General features: G+C 40.2%; 1 protein-coding gene across 10 annotated transcripts in view; it reads left to right on the top strand.

Moving 5' to 3' along the window:
• ccser1 (coiled-coil serine-rich protein 1) overlaps positions 1-18,588 on the top strand; it is a 1,301,473-nt gene that overhangs the window by 272,797 nt on the left and 1,010,088 nt on the right. For all 10 annotated transcript variants that reach the window (XM_087979948.1, XM_087979953.1, XM_087979945.1 and 7 more), the window contains one exon: positions 13,187-13,301. In XM_087979948.1, the coding sequence (XP_087836074.1) occupies positions 13,187-13,301 (115 nt within the window). The remainder of the gene's footprint in view (positions 1-13,186; positions 13,302-18,588) is intronic.

Below are 18,588 nucleotides of genomic sequence, written 5' to 3'. Positions count from 1 at the left end.
TGTCCTTGCACATTGCTTTCTTCAGTATTTTTTGAGCTGCTGCATTGGCTTCAGCTTTCCATTTCTGGCCCTCTTTTTGTGAATTATGCGTTTTGGGAGAGAAAATAATCTCTGATCCTTGAAGTAATTCCACACTACTCACCATCCTAACTTGGAAATATATCACAGTTCCTTCACTGTTGCTGGACCAAATCTTGGAACTCCCTACTTATAATCGTTTTGTGGATATCTGCTGCAAATACACTGCAGTACTTCAAGAGAGCAGCTAACTGCCACCTGCTTGAGGGTAACTCATGATGAGCTGACCCAGCAAGCAAAGCCCACATCCTATGAATGAATTAGACCAATAATAGAAAATTTCCAGTATTAGTTATGGTTCACTCTTGGCAGTATTCTTACCTTTGCTTCACAAGGCTCTGGGTTCAAGTCCCACCCCCAAGATTTGGGTGCAGAAGTCAAAGTTGGCTTTGCATTATGATGCTGAGGAAGATGCACTTTGCATGAGATGTTAAATAGGGCTACATCTGCCTTCTCAGGCAAAAGCATCCATGGTACTAATTTGAAGAACAGGCGGAGTATTTCCCCAGTATCCCCGTCATTATTTATCCCTCAATTAATGTCTTAGGGAAGGCGATGAAGATCTAAAGTCCAGAGCCATAAACATGACCTACTCTGGCTTCTTTGTTCCTATATTAGCCCTGCATTTTATCCATTTAGGAAGAAGAGGTAACTTCTGAATAGATCCGATGGTAGCATTGCATTTGCAGTAAGAATTAAAACAAGGATGTGATGGATGGGATAATTAGAAACTGTATTCTTCTTTGTCATTTTGTTCATTGCTCTTGCCCCTATTTTACAATATTTGCCTTACCCCTGAATGAAATATTAGCAGTGCAGCACTGCAGTGTAAATGGGGTTCCAGTCTGTGAAGCTTATGCTGTGGCAATTATGAATTAGCAAAGCAAATTACCTGTTCTCCTAATAGAGTTGGTAGGCTGGATCTGAGAAACAATGTGTTTTCAGAATAATGTCTAAAGTCCATTAAGTTTAAATGACTTGGTGCACCAAGATGTAGACTGCCAAAGACCATTGTCCTGATTTAATTTTACGTTCTTTGAAGCGGAAAAGGGACTTATGAAGGGTGCAGAATACTCTATCATGCCATTTCTATGGATTAGAAAGCGAAATATCTCCAGGATAAGGTGGTGGTGAGGATTAGATTAGATTAGATTACATTACATTACAGTGTGGAAACAGGCCCTTCGGCCCAACAAGTCCACACCGACCCGCTGAAGCACAACCCACCCATTCCCCTACATTTACCCCTTTACCTAACACTACGGGCAATTTAGCATGGCCAATTCACCTGATCTGCACATCTTTGGACTGTGGAGGAAACCGGAGCACCGGAGGAAACCCACGCAGACACGGGGAGAATGTGCAAACTCCACACAGTCAGTCGCCTGAGGTGGGAATTGATCCCGGGTCTCCGGCGCTGTGAGGCAGCAGTGCTAACCACTGTGCTACCGTGCCGCCCATAAAGGAGATTGGCATTCCTTCCTGCAGCACAGGCTGTAAGAACTGACCCTCATTTTATTGCATGTATTGGCGGAAATAAAGTGGGTTGCTCGTGGCAGATTCTGCAAATATCAAATAAAGTTCTGTTGTCTCCCTTGTGAAGCCAAAATTAGTGATCTTCATTCATGCCAAGCCCACAATGTGAATCAAGCTCCATTTTTGCTTACTCCACTGTTGCTGGCTATGCTTTCAGATTTTTACTGCTTCAGCCTGAAGATCAGAATTCCCTCCTTAACAATTCCAATCTCTCCTTCTCCACCTTCAACCAACTCCTTAAAATCTATTTTTCTGACGATGCTTTTGGTTACCCTCTTTACATCTCCATATGTGATTCAGTGTCAGTGGCAACATTGCACTGAAATACTTTGGGACATTTTAAAGGTGCTTTGTAATGGCCAGATTTCATACGGAAATGTTTAGAACTTTTTTTTTTCCTTTTTAAATGGAAATTCTTGACTCTTCTGTTGACTCCAACTTATTGAATGTGCATTTATTTAGCTGATAATTTCCCCCCTTTCCCCATGGAGAATGCAATATTCCTCTTCTATGTGGCATTTTCCTATTGTGGGAAAGGCTCCTAATAATTTAATGAGAGGTCTAGATTTTGTGAGGAATTGCTTCTCCGCTCCTTATGTTATGAAAGAGCTCTGCATTTCTGGCAGGAGATTCCAACCAGGGCCCCTTCAGAAATGTGGAGCCATACTTCAAATCTGGCAACTCTTTCGTAGCGCAGAACTTTCAAGGCAAGGCACTTTGTATCCCTTTTTCTTGGAGCAGTCAGTTGTTGAACTTGGTAATTTAAAAATCCAGCCTCACAAACCACCACTTTGTTAGCTCCTATGCGTGGATAAACACTGACAACCAGCTGATGAGGGATCAGCGCTCTGAAAGCTAGTGCTTCCAAATAAACCTTTTGGACTGTAACCTGGTGTTGTGTGATTTTTAATAACGTAAGGTAAGTATGAGTTAGGTTGCTGGGACTGTAGGGTGTCAGATGAACAGCATGCCAAGTGGGCAAAGGGTACAGTTCCAAGTGGACTAGGTTGGTAGAATGCAAGGGAGCCAGGTATGTGGGATTGGCAGGAGGTATTTGGGTCTCGAGGGGAGAAGGAGGGTGCTGGGACCCATTGGGAGAGAGAGGGTGCTGGGACTCATTCAGAGAGGGAGCCAAGATGTTGGGAGAGGGAGGGTGTTGGGCTGGGAGGAGAGAGGGAAGGTATTTGGACCCATTGGAGAGAGGGAGTATGTTGGATGGAGTATGTTGGGTCTCAAAATTGAGTGGATGTTGGATGTTGGAACCCAGGGAGAGGGTGTGGGTGTCAGTTGCTGAGGAGTGGAGTGTCAAGTCCTCGATGGAGAGGGAGGCTGCAAGGCATTTGGGAGTGTATGGGTTATGTTGGGGAATCACTTGATTAGTTACTCATGAGTTAGACTAGAGATTTAAGTCTAACATTTCTTGAGTAACTATTAACTGAAATGGAACCATCTGAATTTTCTGATTTAAATTGACACTTTCAGAGGATTCCAAGCATAGGGGAATTGCTCAATGGGACTTTCAATTTCCAAGGCAATTCTCTTGGAGTCTGAAACCAAAAGAGAAAATGCTGGAAAATCTCAGCAGGTCTGTAAGGAGAGAAAAGAGCTGACGTTTCAAGTCTAACTGACCCTTTGTCAAAGCTAGACAAAGAGTCAGTTAGACTCAACGTCAGCTCTTTTCTCTCCTTACAGATGCTGCCAGACCTGCTGAGATTTTCCAGCATTTTCTCTTTTGGTTTCAGATTCCAGCATCCGCAGTAATTTGCTTTTAACCCTTGGAGTCTGCTGTGTTGGGTATTTGCTGGAAAAGCGCAGCAGGTCAGGCAGCATCCAAGGAACAGGAGAATCGACGTTTCAGGCATAAGCCCTTCCCTTCCTGCGCTTTTCCAGCAACACATTTTTCAGCTCTGATCTCCAGCATCTGCAGTCCTCACTTTCTCCCTATGTTGGATATTTCTCTGGATCAAAATGCACAATTCCCAACTATACTGGAGAAACAGCTGTCAGAGAACTGGGGCCTGTCCTGTGCACATCATCATTGTTATAAATATGTATTGTTCAAGTAATTTAAAGGATAGTTCTAGGCAGCATTTGCCAAACACAAATAAAAGCAAAGCACTTCAGTTGCTAGAAATTTGAAATAAAATTAGAAATTGCTGGAGAAACACAGCAGATCTGCCAGCATCTGTGGGTAGAGTAACAGGGTGAATTCAAGTCCATTCAAAATCAATAGCTGATTTTCTCCAATGTTTTGTTTTTAGTCGCAAAACTCATTCTGTTGTAAATTTGAAAATGAGCATTGCATCAAATATTGTGTATTTGGGCACTGGATGGCGCCAGTGGACTTCATATGAAGCAGTTTTCTGCCTGCTGTTTTCTACAAGCAGAAATTACACTGCTTCAGATATTGTATGAATTCACTTGTTGGGTAATACTGAATTTATTTACAATTATCAAATCTAAGATAAAGTATCAAAGCTGAACAGTGTACGTACAGTTTACAGTTTGGCTGCAGATGCAGTGTGCATTTGTTGCCAATTGAAAATGTGCAAACTATAACACGTTAAGAACTGTTTGCAAAAATAAATTTCAATTTGAACAACCTTCAGGCAGACTGAAATACAGCACTCAAACTACTCTTAAACGTTTGCAGTGAGTGATCCAGAATTGCACTGTGTTCAATAATGTATGTTCTCCAAGGAATGCAGATAATTCGAAACTTTGCTTGATTTTGTGTTCTTTTGGCTGCAAGCAGCTACATTTTTCAAAAAAAGCAAATTAATTAAATGTAAATGGGGTATTGTCCCTTCATTGTCACATAATTGAAACACTGCCTCACACACTTTGCTGATGCAGAGGTAATTTAAAATGCTGCTACTCCAATGTAATTGTGTTAAAAAGATAGATTCATAAGCTAAGGTAACAAGATTTTATTTTAGCCTTGAGCTGCAGAGGCAAGAAATAGTAGGAGATTTCTTTCAGTTAAATGAAAATGCATATTTTATAGCACAGCTTGAGGCATTAATTGTACTGCAAGAGATGCAAGAGGCATTGTTTTAAAAATACCCTGCCTGTTAATTTTTCTTTTGCCTTTTCTGTTCCATTTGAAATTTGTTGAGTTTCGTCCAGCGTAACCTGATTCCAAACTGGTCAGAAAGTGAGACAGAGCCTGTCAATATTTAATTCCAAGACAAAAGTATTCTATACTGATTCAAAATGCTGGTAAACTAGCTAGAATTCTCTAAATTTATGCCCATCCTGCATTTTATTTCTATTTGATGAGGAAAATAGTGATTTAAGATTTAAGACAAAGTTTGAATTTAAGGATACATGTTTCTTCCTGGTGCAGTAGAGGGTGCTATTCCATTCATTAATTCATGTTTTTTTTGTGGTTTGGTGCTGCATGATGAATTTGGGTTCAAGCCAGACTGACCGAACAGAAGAGAATTTTGAGAACTGTCCTTCGCCTTTGACTTTAGTGTAACACGATGTATTACTGCTATATTTAGTATAGCAGTAAAACAAAATACTGCTATACTTAATACTCAAGGCTATAATGAGCTCTAGTTCTTTGTTAAAGGCTAATTTATCATCTTTGTGCTTTCATGTCTGTGCTCCTTTAAGACTCCCATTCCAGAGTATTCTAACTCCACCGATTCTGCGCTATTTATGCTTAGTGATGTGCAGCTCTGACATCATCACAAGATTGCTCCAGGGTCCTGAAGTTCTTGAATAATAGTTGTCCAAAATTGGAAACCTATGGAAATATAACAAACCACAGAATAAGAGCATATGACATAGGAGCAGATTTAGGCCATTTGACCCATCATGTCTGCTTCACCATTCAATTAGATTGTGACTGATCTGTTAATCCTCACCACTTTCCTGCTGTTTCCAGTTAAATCTTGATTCTCTTATTGATTAAAAATCTGTCTATCTTAATCTTGAATGCACTTTACAAACACTCTGTCATAACAGATTCCCCAGGTTCATTATCTTCTGAGGGAATACACTTTTCTACATCTATGTTAAATAAATCCATCTGAAGACAGCATAATGTGTTTTTCAGAAATTCATAAGCTGATAATCATGCCTCACTTTCCCACAAGTCATCACAAAATGCACAAGTCCTTAATCGGCCATCAAAATGACCATTTTCCTTGACTGACTTCTTTCCAGGCCAACAACAATTTTGTTATTGTAAATACCACATCTTTTCATTCCCTTTATCTTTGGACTAGGGACTGAAAAAGGAAGATACTGCTTTAAATCAAAGGGAAAGTGTAAGGAGATGCCCATGGTTTTAAGAAAAAAACTGTGTTCACTTGAGCACAGACAGTTCTGTACAATGTTGCCTTATTTTGCAATAATGACAGCAAAAGCAGACAGAATGGACCTTATTAATTCTGAACTCAGAGAAAAGTGCTTGGCAGCTATGTTTTGAATGGCTCCTAACCAGGTGGCCATGGCTCATGTGGGAGCCAGGGACATTGGGCCTGCCAAGAGAAAACATCATAAGTCTCCTTTCTCCATTGTGAAGGAACCAGAAAGTTTCTAGTAGCAGCTAGCTGTCTTCCTCTATCCTATCTCTGCAAATTCCCTGTAGAAAGGGATGAAACATCTTCAGAGACATTAAAGGATCTATTCTCAACCAGTCAACGAAAGACTAAACATCATTGTACATCCAAAATGGAAAGGAACTGACAGAAAACAACTCAGCGCCAATCAAGACCATAGAACTTGTTATCAAACTGAATTTTCCTGATTTCTTTTCCCCTTTCTATCCTTAATATCCATGTCTTGTCTGTCTCCTGTTTCTGTCTTTATATATGTAAAGTGTTTTAGAAGGGATAGAATTTACAGTGCTATCAGTTAGCAGTTTATATATTTTTTGCCCTTGTGAAAGACAATTTGTTTACAATGTATATGATTCTATGAATTTAATTGCTTTTTTCTTGTTCAGTACACAAGCCTAGTATGCATTCTTTAAACTGAATTAGACAATTAGGTAGAATTGGGCAATTTGGTGGGTTTAATCAACTCCTTAAATGATGGAACAGATTATGCTTGTATTTCAACTATAGAACTGTTCAATGTCCATTGCAGTTTATCGGTAAAAGGATCGACTCCTGAAAAATAATGTAAACAAAAGTGTGGAGAATATTCAGTTTGTGGCAGCGTCGATGGAGGGAAACACAGTGTTAACATTTCAGGCTGATGATCTTCCGTTAGAAATACCTCAAACCCTGAGGGAGTTCTACGTTGTTATATTCATAACTGTTATTCTAAATTGTTTGCAATTTTACATTCAGAAGGATTAGTATGTGGGAGTGAATTACAATGAAATTCATTGGCAGGGTTGTGGGGAAAATCTGGACGGATTGGAGTACTAAGAAAATCATGTTCCTATTACATATGGAATTCTGGTCAAACCACATGGAAAAGGTTGTGTTCGGTTTTGGATATTGCACTTCAGGCTGGATAAATTGACACTGAAGTAGCACAGTATAGATTCACCAGAGTGGAAACTGAACTAGAAACCTGAGGATGGCAGGTTGCAAAGACTTTGGATTGACTTGAGCACAGAAGATTAAGGAGTAATCTAATTGAGGCATTTCAAATAATTAACATGTTCAATAGATGCTAAGAAACTATCTCTTCTCGTTGTATAATTTAGGATGTGGATGCATAACCTCAAACTTGGGCTCATACCTCAGTTGAGGCCAACACCATAACTTCCTTGTTTTTGTACTGTGTGCTCTGTTTATAAAGCCCAGGATCCAGTATGGCTTTTTAATGACTTTCTCAACTTGCCTTGCTGCTTCCAATGATTTGTGCACATGCACTTATCCCTAGGCCCATCTGAATCTGCACTCCTTTGTGTTGTATTTTTCATATTGATGTTGCCTGTCCACATTCCTTCTGCCAAGAAATATCACTTATGCCTTCTCTGCTTTGAAATTTAATTTGCTATATATCCAACCATTCCACCATCCTGTCTAATACTCTTGATGCCTAACACAACGCTCCTCAAAATTCACAATGCTGCCAAGCTTTGGGTCATCTGTAAATTGTGAAAATTGTGTCCTGCATATTCTGAGTTTACATAATAAATACAGATCAAGAAAAGCAGTGGTCTGACCCCTGTTCAGTGTCTTTCACGTCTGAGCCATTCAACAGCCTTGTTGTCTATTTCCTGTCAAATTCACTCTGCACCTTACTACAATGGAAGTGCTGTTCTTACAGTAGTACCCACTTGTAGAGATTGATGAAAAAGTAAAGGTTTACTGGACAGTGTGTTAAGTGAAGGGTTCTGGATTAGTGGTGCTGGAAGAGCACAGCAGTTCAGGCAGCATCCAAGGTGCAAGGTCCAAAGCCCTTTTGCCCAAAACGTCGATTTCGCTGCTCCTTGGATGCTGCCTGAACTGCTGTGCTCTTCCAGCACCACTAATCCAGAATCTGGTTTCCAGCATCTGCAGTCATTGTTTTTACCTTGTTAAGTGAAGGGATTGAGCACTGAAAGCCCTAAAGTTAAAATGATACTTGCTACTATATAGTGTTGTCTAAAGTCTCTGCTGGATGGAACTTCATAATTGAGATCTACAAAATAATTTGGGAACATGGTCAGCGTGGACTTGTTGGACTGAAGAGTCTGTTTCTGTGCTGTATGACTGCTGAAATAAAAAAGGTCCAGTACGGATCCATGTTTTGTTCTAAGCACTTCTGGAGCTGGATCAGTGTTTGCTGTTCCTCTGTTATGTTTAAATTAGTATTGATGATCAGGGAAGGTTTCTTCTGTCACCGCTGGAAAATAACTGTTCAGAAGAATTCTGAATGAGATTTTGCCATACTGAAGAGTAAAGTACTACCTTTGCAGTTTGACCAGTTGGACTTTCCAATTCTCATGTTTTTTGAGAGGGAGACAGCTACTATATCCTTTGGTCAAAGGAACACACCCTTTCAACCAACATGCAGAAGTGAATTACAAGAATAGTGTCAGGAATGCCTTTTCTGCAGTTGTGAGAATTGATTGAAGATGTGTAGGGGCAATATGGTGGCTCAGTGGTTAACAGTGCTGCATCACAACGCCATTGGCCCAGGTTTAATTTTAGTCTTGGGTGACCGTCTGTGTGGAGTTTATATTTTCTCCCTGTGTCTGTGTGTGTGTTTCCTCTGTGTGTTCTGGTTTCCTCCCACAGTCGGAAGATTGGCTGTGCTAAACAGCCCATAGTGGACAGGTTAGTTGGGTTAGCCATGGTAAATGTGGGGTATGGGATAGGGTGGGGACATGGGTCTGGATGGGATGCCCATCAGAGGGTCGGTGAAGACTCAACTAACTGAATGGCCTCTTTCCCCTATGTAGGGATTCTATAATTATACGGTAAATTGGGACTGTTGTTCTTGGAGAGAAGAAAGCTGAGAAGATGTTTAACAGCTATTTTCAACATCTTGAGCAGGCTGGATAGAGTAGGCAGGGAAAAAAGAAATTAAGAATAAGAAGGTGTAGATTAAAAGTGATGTGCAAATGAAGCAAGGGGGATGTGAGGGGAAAAAAAACCCCTTTAACACAATGAGTACTTTAGGGTATGGAATGCACTGCCTGGATATGTGTTGGAGGCGGGTTCAATTGAGACATTAGATGATCATTTGGATGGAAATGATGTGTTGGAATATAGGGATAAAGCATGAGTTTGGCACTAGATAGTAGAACCAGTACTGGCATGATGGGCCAAATGGCCCTCTTCTGCAATGTAACAATATTTCCTGTTGCCTCAGTAAAGCAATCAACATAATCAAAGACTCTTCTACCCTCTTCAGTCGAGCAGAAGATATAAAAGTTTGAATACACGTACCAACAGATTCCAGAACAGCTTCTTTCTCGTTGCTATCAGACTTTGAACGGACCTCTCCAAATGTTAATTCTGGTTTCTCTTTCTCTCCCCTTCTCTGTGGCTGTAATACTCTATTCTGCAATCTGTTCTGCTAACCTGAGGCACTTTATGTGGTATCATTTGCCTGGAAAGCATGCAAAACAACACTTTTTCACTATCTTGGTACATGTAGCAACAACAAATCAAACTCAAACTCTCAATCAATTCTGTGATCCTGTGATCTTGTAAATAGATTTGTAAAGCTATTAAAGGATATCTCTCTTCTCCTGTTTTTATAAACTTTGGCTGGGATTCAGTCTGCTCAGGAGGGTTTGAGTGATTTGTATTTCTAATGTATTGAACCTTTTCGCTGGTTAATGCTGCATTCACCTCAGAGTGCAGTTCCCTCTGGGAGACCTTTCCCATGCACCATCCACTGGGCACTAATTAGGTTCTTAGAAAGCTCTGACCCACTACAATCCTGCTCATTTGTGAGTAGGATTGCTCCATCCAAAGATTTTAGTGGTACTTGCTTCTGGTCAGCAGATGAACTTGCAGATCTCCAGCTTTTGATAATGCTCCCCATATTTACATTCATTTCTTTCTTCTTAAGCTTCACTCTCACCGTGTTAAATGCCTTGAAGATTGGTTTGCAGAAGGCTTCAGACTTATTACATAAATGTTGTTACCTAATTATGAGAGCATGCAAAAATCTGTTGAGGTAGGAGTTTTTCATCTGCCATGATATTGATGGAACATCTCAGAAACAATGAACTGATTGAGACCTTTAACATTCTGATGTTGAAGTAAAGAAGATGTTTTTGCAAGCCAAACTTAAGAGTTCATGAATAGAGAACAGTAACTAATAAATCTAAATTGAAAGAACTGTGGGTGCTATAAACCAGGAACAAAAACAGAGGTTGCTAGAAAAGCTCAGCAGGTCTGCCAGCACCTGTGAAGAGAGGTCAGATTTAATGTTTTGGGTCTGGTGACCCTTCCTCAGTGTTGCTGAACAAAGAGACCTTGGGTGCAGGTTCATAGCCCCTTGAAAGTGGGGTCTATGGTAGAAGTGATAGTGAAGAGAACATTTAGTATGTTTTCCTTTATTGGTCGGTGCATTGAGTATAGGAGTTGGGAGGTCATTGTGGCTGTACAGAACACTGATTAAGCCACTTTTGGAATACTGTGTGCAGTTCTCGTCGTCCTCCTACGGGAAGGATGTTGTAAAACTTGAAAGGGTTCAGAAAAGATTTGCAAGGATGTTGCCAGCATTGGAGAGTTTGAACTATAGGGAGAGGCTAAATAGGCTGGTGCTGCTTTCCCTGGAGCGTCGGAGGCTAAGGGGTGACCTTTTAAGGGTGACCTTAAAATCCTGAGGTGCATTGATAGGGTAAATTGACAAGGTCTTTTCCCTCTGTTGTGGGAGTCCAGAGACAAAGGTCATAGGTTTAGGGTGAGTGTGGAAAGATTTAAAAGGGACCTAAGGGGCAACTTTTACATGCAGAGGGTGGTGTGTGTATAGAATGAGCTGCCAGACGAAGTGGTGGAGGCTGGTACAATTGCAACATTTAAAAGGCATTTGGATGGGTATATGAATAGGAAGGGTTTGGAGGGTTATAGGCCAAGTGCTGGCAAATGGGACACGATTAGGTTAGTATATCTGGTTGGCATGGACGAGTTGGACCGAAGGTTCTGTTTCCGGCTGTACATCTCTAAGATTTGACTCTAATGAATCCAATTTATTATTCAGGGAATGTATCATCACCAAAACAGTATTGAAAATGTGGAACGCAATGCAAAATAGAGTTGTGTGAAAAGCGTAAGTCCATTTGAAGGAAAACTAATTAAGGGAGGGAGAATTTTTTAAAAATCATTCGGGGCTGCGGGCTTTGCTGGCTGGGTCAGTATTTAGTGCCCATCCTTAGCTGACGACCTTGAACTGCTGCATTCTGGTATAAAAAGACCTGCAATGTTGTTAGGGATGGGTTTCCGGAATGTTTGACCCAGTGCCACTGAACGGGCAGCGGTATGATTCTAGGTTAGGATGGTTGGTGGCTTGGGGGATGAACTTGCAGGTGGTAGTGATTATATGTTCATACAATGGGATGAAGTGAGGTGAGAGGATACCCTGGTGGAGCATTGACTTGATGGGTCAAATGGCCTGTTTATGTAATTTCTACAAAACTGTTAATCCCTACCTGAATCAATATTCCAAAATGTTACTGTGGATTAAATAGGTGAAAATAGTTAGAGATAAATGTCTGATAAAAGCTGAGAATTAATTAATTAGTGCATAGATATGAAAAACCCAATCAAACCTGTTCTAAATGCAGAGCCTTTCTCAAGTTTCACAATATTCTAATGTTCTTTACAGTCAATGAGGTATTCTTTAGACTTGATTTTCAATCAGGCTCAGGCGCCCATGTTGAAATGGAAAGGCACTGATTGGGGCAGAGACAAGTTTAGCTCCCCAGCATGGCGAGGTGGTGGTGTAATGGTAATGTCACTGGACTAGTAATCCCTGGTAATGTTCTGAGGACATGAATTTGAATCCCAACACAGTGTCTGGTGAATGTCGAATTCAGTGAAATTTGGAATTAAGCTGGACTAAATTTCCCATAACTTTCAATGAAATAAAACTCATCTTCTTCATGAATGCCCTTTAGGAAAGAAAATCTGCTGTCCTTACCTCTTATAGCGATATGGGACTCTCCGCAATGGAGTTGACTCTTAATGGCCCTTTGGCTCTATTGGTGATTTCAATCAGCTCAAGGGGCAATTAGGTTTGTGCAACAAAAGCTGGTCTTGCCAGCTGGTCTTACACTTCATGTAAGAATGAATAAAAGACCATTTAGCCCATTGTTCTTGGACCAGCTCCTCAAATAAGTGAGCCAATTAGACCCCTCTGACTCCGTTCCCTCCTGCATCAGCTTTTCCACAAAATATGGACTAAAATATATGAACTGAAATAATTGAATAAAAAACTGGCTGTGTAAAAGCCCATCTGTTTCATTGATATTCTATTTGGGAGAAGGTTTGACATCCTTACCTGGTCGAGGCTACATGCAACTCCAAACCCACAGCAATATGGTTGACTCATAACAGCCCTTTGGGTGATTAGGGATAAATGCAGGTTCCAGCTGGTGATGCCCATATCACATGAGCAAATAAAAAATAAATTAGTAGGGCTAGGCATTGCTTGAAGGTAGGAAACTTCAGCTGTGACCAGGCTTGCTATTGCCTTGCAAAGTAATAGGCAAGAGATCAGAGGACCACCAGCGTCACCATGCAGATAAATGATGATCTGCTGTATGAGCGGGAGCTATTTGAAACACCCTGTTTTGACATTTCTTCTATAATTTAACCATATAATATAATAGCTTGCCACATTGGTCCTTAACATAATATTTTTATATTGATCTCCGAAATCAAACAGGTCCTCAGTTTGACAGATTTTCCCAAAGGTGGTTGTAAACTAAATATACCAGACGCCTGTGCAATTTTGATTCTGACCAATACATTGGTGCCCATTTCACTCTTAGATGACCGTGTCAATCCAAATTTCTTCTGAAACTTTCAATATATTTACGCTTCTGAACAGGTTTTGTAATGTTGGTAGTTGCCAGTAAAGACTTTTTTGGCAGAATTACTTTAGTAATATATTAAGAACTGGGTTTTCTTCTATCCTCTCTTGACTTCAGGATGTCCTGAATAGATTAGGATCCTGTGACCTAGATGAAGATGACCTAATGCTGGACTTGGAGTTTCTGGAGGATCAACACCATCAGTGTGACAGGGATACCAGCAAACATTTTGGTAGGTCTTACCAACCTGATATCTTAATTGATTGTAACTAGAACTTGTAATGCACTTTTAACACATTGTCCATCCTGATATTTTTGCAGGAATCTAACCAATTAAAAATAGACAGCCTAATGCCTCCTTAAACCAGCAAATAAGGAAACCTTGTTCAATGGTTTGCATTCTGTTGTTATGTGATTATATGTTAATATGGGAGACAGTGTCTTCTGGTAATATATTAACACCACACCTGAAGTCCTTATGAAAGTTGCCTTCAAGCACAGACGCACTAACCTGATGTTATCTTGTGACCCAGCAGTAGTGTTCCTTCAGGGGCCACAGGATCTAGGCTTAAGTCCCATCTCGATGTTATGGCCATGGAGGTGTATCATAACATGCACAAATGTTATTTTCGTTAAAAATGCTTCTTTTTCCACTAACCTACTCAAGCACTGTAAGAACACAACAATGATAAATGTTTGGTGAGAGGGCTTGAAGTTTTACATTAGGTATTCTCTTGATTCTAGTCAGTTTTATCTTTTTTTTGTCCATTCATAAAGGTTCATTTCATTTTAATCATACTAGCCAATGAGAGGATGGAAAACTAATTTGTCAAATTTATCATTGCTTCTGTAACTGTTGTTTCTTATTTCCTTACCATATTTTCTTATGTTAGTTTATTCTGAGTTGGGTGATAAGGAGAAAGCAGAAGGTCCTCAGTCTCCAACACCATGTGACATATGAGGGGCATTCACAGGGACTGGCCAGAAGAATTTTGACTCCATTTCTCTCTCCTGCAAAGCTAGTCAATTTGTTGTTTTCTCTGCCTCATCCATACTGAAAATGACTGAGTGAAACATTATTCATTTGACACATAATTATTCCTTTGAGCTTTGTTTGTTCAACAGTGTCCCACTGTTACCGTGTCGGTTTGTATGTCTTTGTGTGTGCTAAACCTTCCCTTTAAGTCCCCAAAACCTTTGTGATAGGATTTTGTTTCAGGTTTGTGGGACTTGGGCTTTCAAACCAAGTTATGGCTGTTAATTAAGTATGGAGATATTACAATAAATACAGATTTAAAATGATTTCAAAACAAATCATTGCCTGTACTCCACTCTGATGCCCTGAAGGAAGTTTGGTAAGTGTAGATTTTAAATTTGTCTTTGTTTAATTTTTGATGAATTCTAACAGAAGCAGGCTGTAATCTATTTGTTATATGTCTTCTGGCACCTTTTCAGAGAGATGCATAGGAAGTCCGTGAGAGTTTAAATTAAAATTGGTTTAATGTTAGCATGCAGTGTTGATTCCAATTTGCATATTTCATTTACCTGACTAGAGTTTTCCAATGTTACAGAACTCCAAAGATTAAAAAGTCAATGCGAAAATCGCTATCCTAACTTGCTGACTGTGTAATACCCTGCAGCTAATTTAAACTGGCATAGATCCAAACACAAGTATTAGTTTAATGCCCCAATGAAATCAATTAAAAATTAATTACAACATTTGAAATCATTTGAATTTTGTGGAACTGTTATGGAAGCTAAAAATCTGTCAAGCGCTTAATAGCTACAAAAATATCTGGTGTTCTCTTTCATTTTGTTGATGCCTTTGTATTTCTTTGCTACTATCTAATGCAATCAAAATGGTCTACCATGCCATTTGACCCTGGTCTTTCAATTGGGTCAGAAAAGCTTTTGAGTGAACTAAATAAGTGTTATTATAGACCCGTTATGGGGTTTATTGTGAAATTGGGTTCACATTAAATTTAGTCTGTGTTTCTTTTACTTGTACCCATTACATGTATTTAACTTTCCCAGTTGCTTGCTGCTTACTGTGGCTTAAGTGGAAAGAACAATGAAAAACAATTAGAGGGGGAAAAAAGGAATATAATGAAATTATTAAACCATTCTACTGAATCGTTAGATTTAGAAGGTAATGTCAAGAAAACAAAATTATATAATTGAGGCAAAACTTCTGCTTCATGCTTTAGTTATGAGGAATGGATAGATTTTGCAAAATCATATGGGTCAGTCAAGTGAGTGGGCGGCATGGTAACTCAGTGGTTAGCACTGCTGCCTCACAGCACCAGGGTCTCAGGTTCAATTCCAACCTCTGGCGACTGTCTGTGTGGAGTTTGCACATTCTCCCCGTGTCTGCGTGAGTTTCCTCCCATGCTAAATTGCCCATAGTGTTAGGTGCATTAGTCAGAGGGAAATGGGTCTGGGTAGGTTACTCGTCGGTGTGGACTGGTTGGGCTGAAGGGCCTGTTTCCACACTGTAGGAAATCTAATCTAATCAAAAAAAATGGCAGATTGGGGACAATTGTTATAGAGCAGGCCAGCCCCCTCAAACATTTCAGAAAGGCAGCCCAGACCCCAACCTTTCTAGTTGTTTTAAGTACGTGTAGATATTCCAGGAGTGATGCAGCTGGCCCAACCACCCTATTTTAAACAAAATAGAATTTATTTATACCCAAACAAAAGGAAACTGAATTTAGAACAATGTAAATATTTCAAAACCCAACTGACATAAAAATGCATCTTAAAGGGTTGTTCCAAATACCTGCAATATCCCAGAAACACCGCTTGACGAAAAGGTAAATTCAAGCACAGGTTCTTACAGGAGAAAGACTGCAGAGAAAGAGAAGATCAGCATGGAGCTTTTTTTTTGGGTCGAACAGTCTCTCTGGGTTTCCAGTTAAGATTTAACCAGCAGCTGCAAAACAGCCAGACTGCGAAAACCAAAACATACCAGAGGAAAGCTGAGCTGGGAGAACTTGCCTTTCATTGCACAAGTGTTTTTTTTAGAAATGTAAAAGCTTCTTCAGGTAGATAGACCCAGACATGCCAGAACCTCTGCCTTCTGACACCTTTGAAAACAAAAACAAGGACAACATAACCTTGTTAAAGGAGCAGCATCGTCACACCTCTGCTCTTAAAGAAAAATAAACCACCTCTGGCTAAAGATGGTTTCATTTTAAACCCCTTTGATCTTAAATTGTTAGTACACTCTGCAACGCATGAATACATTACATTGGCTTTAAACATGCAAACATGCCCTACTACATTTTGTTTCAGTCCGTTTACTCCTGCTACTGAATACCTCCGTTTCTCATCCAAGTCTCAACAATGGTTCGGCAATCACATTTTCTCGTCTTGTCACATGCACAATTTTCAAATTGATTGGTTCTGACAACAATCTCCTTTTAAACTGTCTGGACTTTTTGTCCTCAAATGTTTTGGGTTAATTTCATAACTTAGGTTATGATCAGTGTATATGGTTGTCTCAGATATATTACTGGGAACATAAACACTGAAATGTTGTAACACCAACACAAAGCTCAAAGTCTCCTTCTCAACTGTTGAACATTTCTGCTGTTGAATGTTCAGTCTCTTGGAGAAATGTCCGATAAGTCTTTCTATCTTCTCATTATCTTCCTGTAAGAGCACAGTACCAACACCCACATCACTCGCATGGATAGCCACCTTGAATAACTTTGGTGTGGCCTAGGACTGGGGCAGCTTTCAGGCTGTCGAATGCCTTCTGACAGTCCACTGTCCACTGAAACTTCTTGCTTTTCTTTACCCATTCAGTGAGTGGAGCAGCCACACTGCTAAAATTTGATACAAAGTTCCAATAAAATCCACTCAATCCCAGGAATCATAGTATTGTTCTTTTTGTGGATGGTATGGGAAACTCCAATTACATTTGTTTTTGCATTCTGTGGGGCCATTTGTTCATGTCCAATAACATGGCCCAGGAAGGTGACTTGGGCTTTGGCAAATTCAGTTTTAGCCAGGCTAATCACCAAACCTGCATCCTGAAGTTAGTTGAACAATTCCGATAAATGTCGCAAATGTTCCTTCCATGTGTGACACAAAATCACCAGATCATCTATATACATATGACAGTTGGGAAATCCAGAAATTACCTTATTGGTTAGTCTCAAATGTGATTGGTGCATTTTCATATCAAATGGCATGACTTTAAATTGATATAGTCCATTTGATGTTTCAAAAGCCAAAATTGACTTCGCTGTTTTGGACAAAGGTACCTGCCAGTTCCTTTTGAGCAAGTCCAACTTAGAAATGTCAGTTGTTTGTCTCACCTTTTCAACACCGTCTTCCAAATGAGGAATCGGGTATGAGTCAGTCTTTGTAACTGCATTGACTTTGTGATAGTCCATATGTAACCGTTGGGTACCATCTGGTTTAGGCACTCTTAGTATGCTTGAGTTCCAGTCTCTGTAACGCAGTTCAGTTATGTCATAGAACATAGAACCTAGAACATAGAAGAATACAGCGCAGTACAGGCCCTTTGGCCCTCGATGTTGCGCCGATCCAAGCCCACCTAACCTATACTAACCCACTATCCTCCATATACCTATCCAATGCCCGCTTAAATCCCCAGAAAGAGGGAGAGTCCACCACTGCTACTGGCAGGGCATTCCATGAACTTACGACTCGCTGAGTGAAGAACCTACCCCTAACTTCAGTCCTATATCTACCCCCCCTTAATTTAAAGCTATGCCCCCTTGTAATACCCGACTCCATACGCGGGAAAAGGTTCACACTGTCAACCCTATCTAACCCCCTAATCATCTTGTACACCTCAATCAAGTCATCCCTAAACCTTCTTTTCTCTAATGAAAACAGCCCCAAGTGTCTCAGTCTTTCCTCATACGATCTTCCTTCCATACCAGGCAACATCCTGGTAAACCTCCTCTGCACCCGTTCCAGTGCCTCCACATCCTTCCTATAGTATGGCGACCAAAACTGCACACAATATTCCAGATGCGGCCGCACCAGAGTCTTATACAACTGCATCATGACCTCAGGACTCCGGAACTCAATTCCTCTCCCAATAAAAGCCAGTACGCCATATGCCTTCCTCACCGCACTATTTACCTGGGTGGCAACTTTCAGAGATCTGTGTACATGGACACCAAGATCCCTCTGCTCATCCACACTACCAAGTATCCGACCATTAGCCCAGTACCCCATCTTTTTGTCATCTTGGAGTTTGCTTTCAATCTCCTTTTGAACCTGTGCCAACATTTAGAGGGTTGTGCCTATAAGGATGTTGCTTAATCGGAACAGCATTTTCTATATCTACATACAATTAGTACTTCCCACTTTATTTCCACATATCACTCCATAGCAATAACTCATTCAAGTCATTTTGATTTTCCTCTGTAAGGTAACTCAATCATTTATCCCAATTTTTGACAACTTCCTCATTGTCCAATTTAATTTGAGGAATGAGAATCCTCTGAACTTAGTTTTTCACTCTATATTGTAAA

The sequence above is a fragment of the Chiloscyllium plagiosum genome, unplaced genomic scaffold (assembly GCF_037043375.1).
Source record: "Chiloscyllium plagiosum isolate Xiang-an unplaced genomic scaffold, Cpla_swu_hap1 HiC_scaffold_36, whole genome shotgun sequence".
NCBI classification, from domain to species: domain Eukaryota; kingdom Metazoa; phylum Chordata; class Chondrichthyes; order Orectolobiformes; family Hemiscylliidae; genus Chiloscyllium; species Chiloscyllium plagiosum.
The sequence above is the reverse complement of the archived record's forward strand: the minus strand, read 5'-3'. Positions and strand labels throughout refer to the sequence as shown.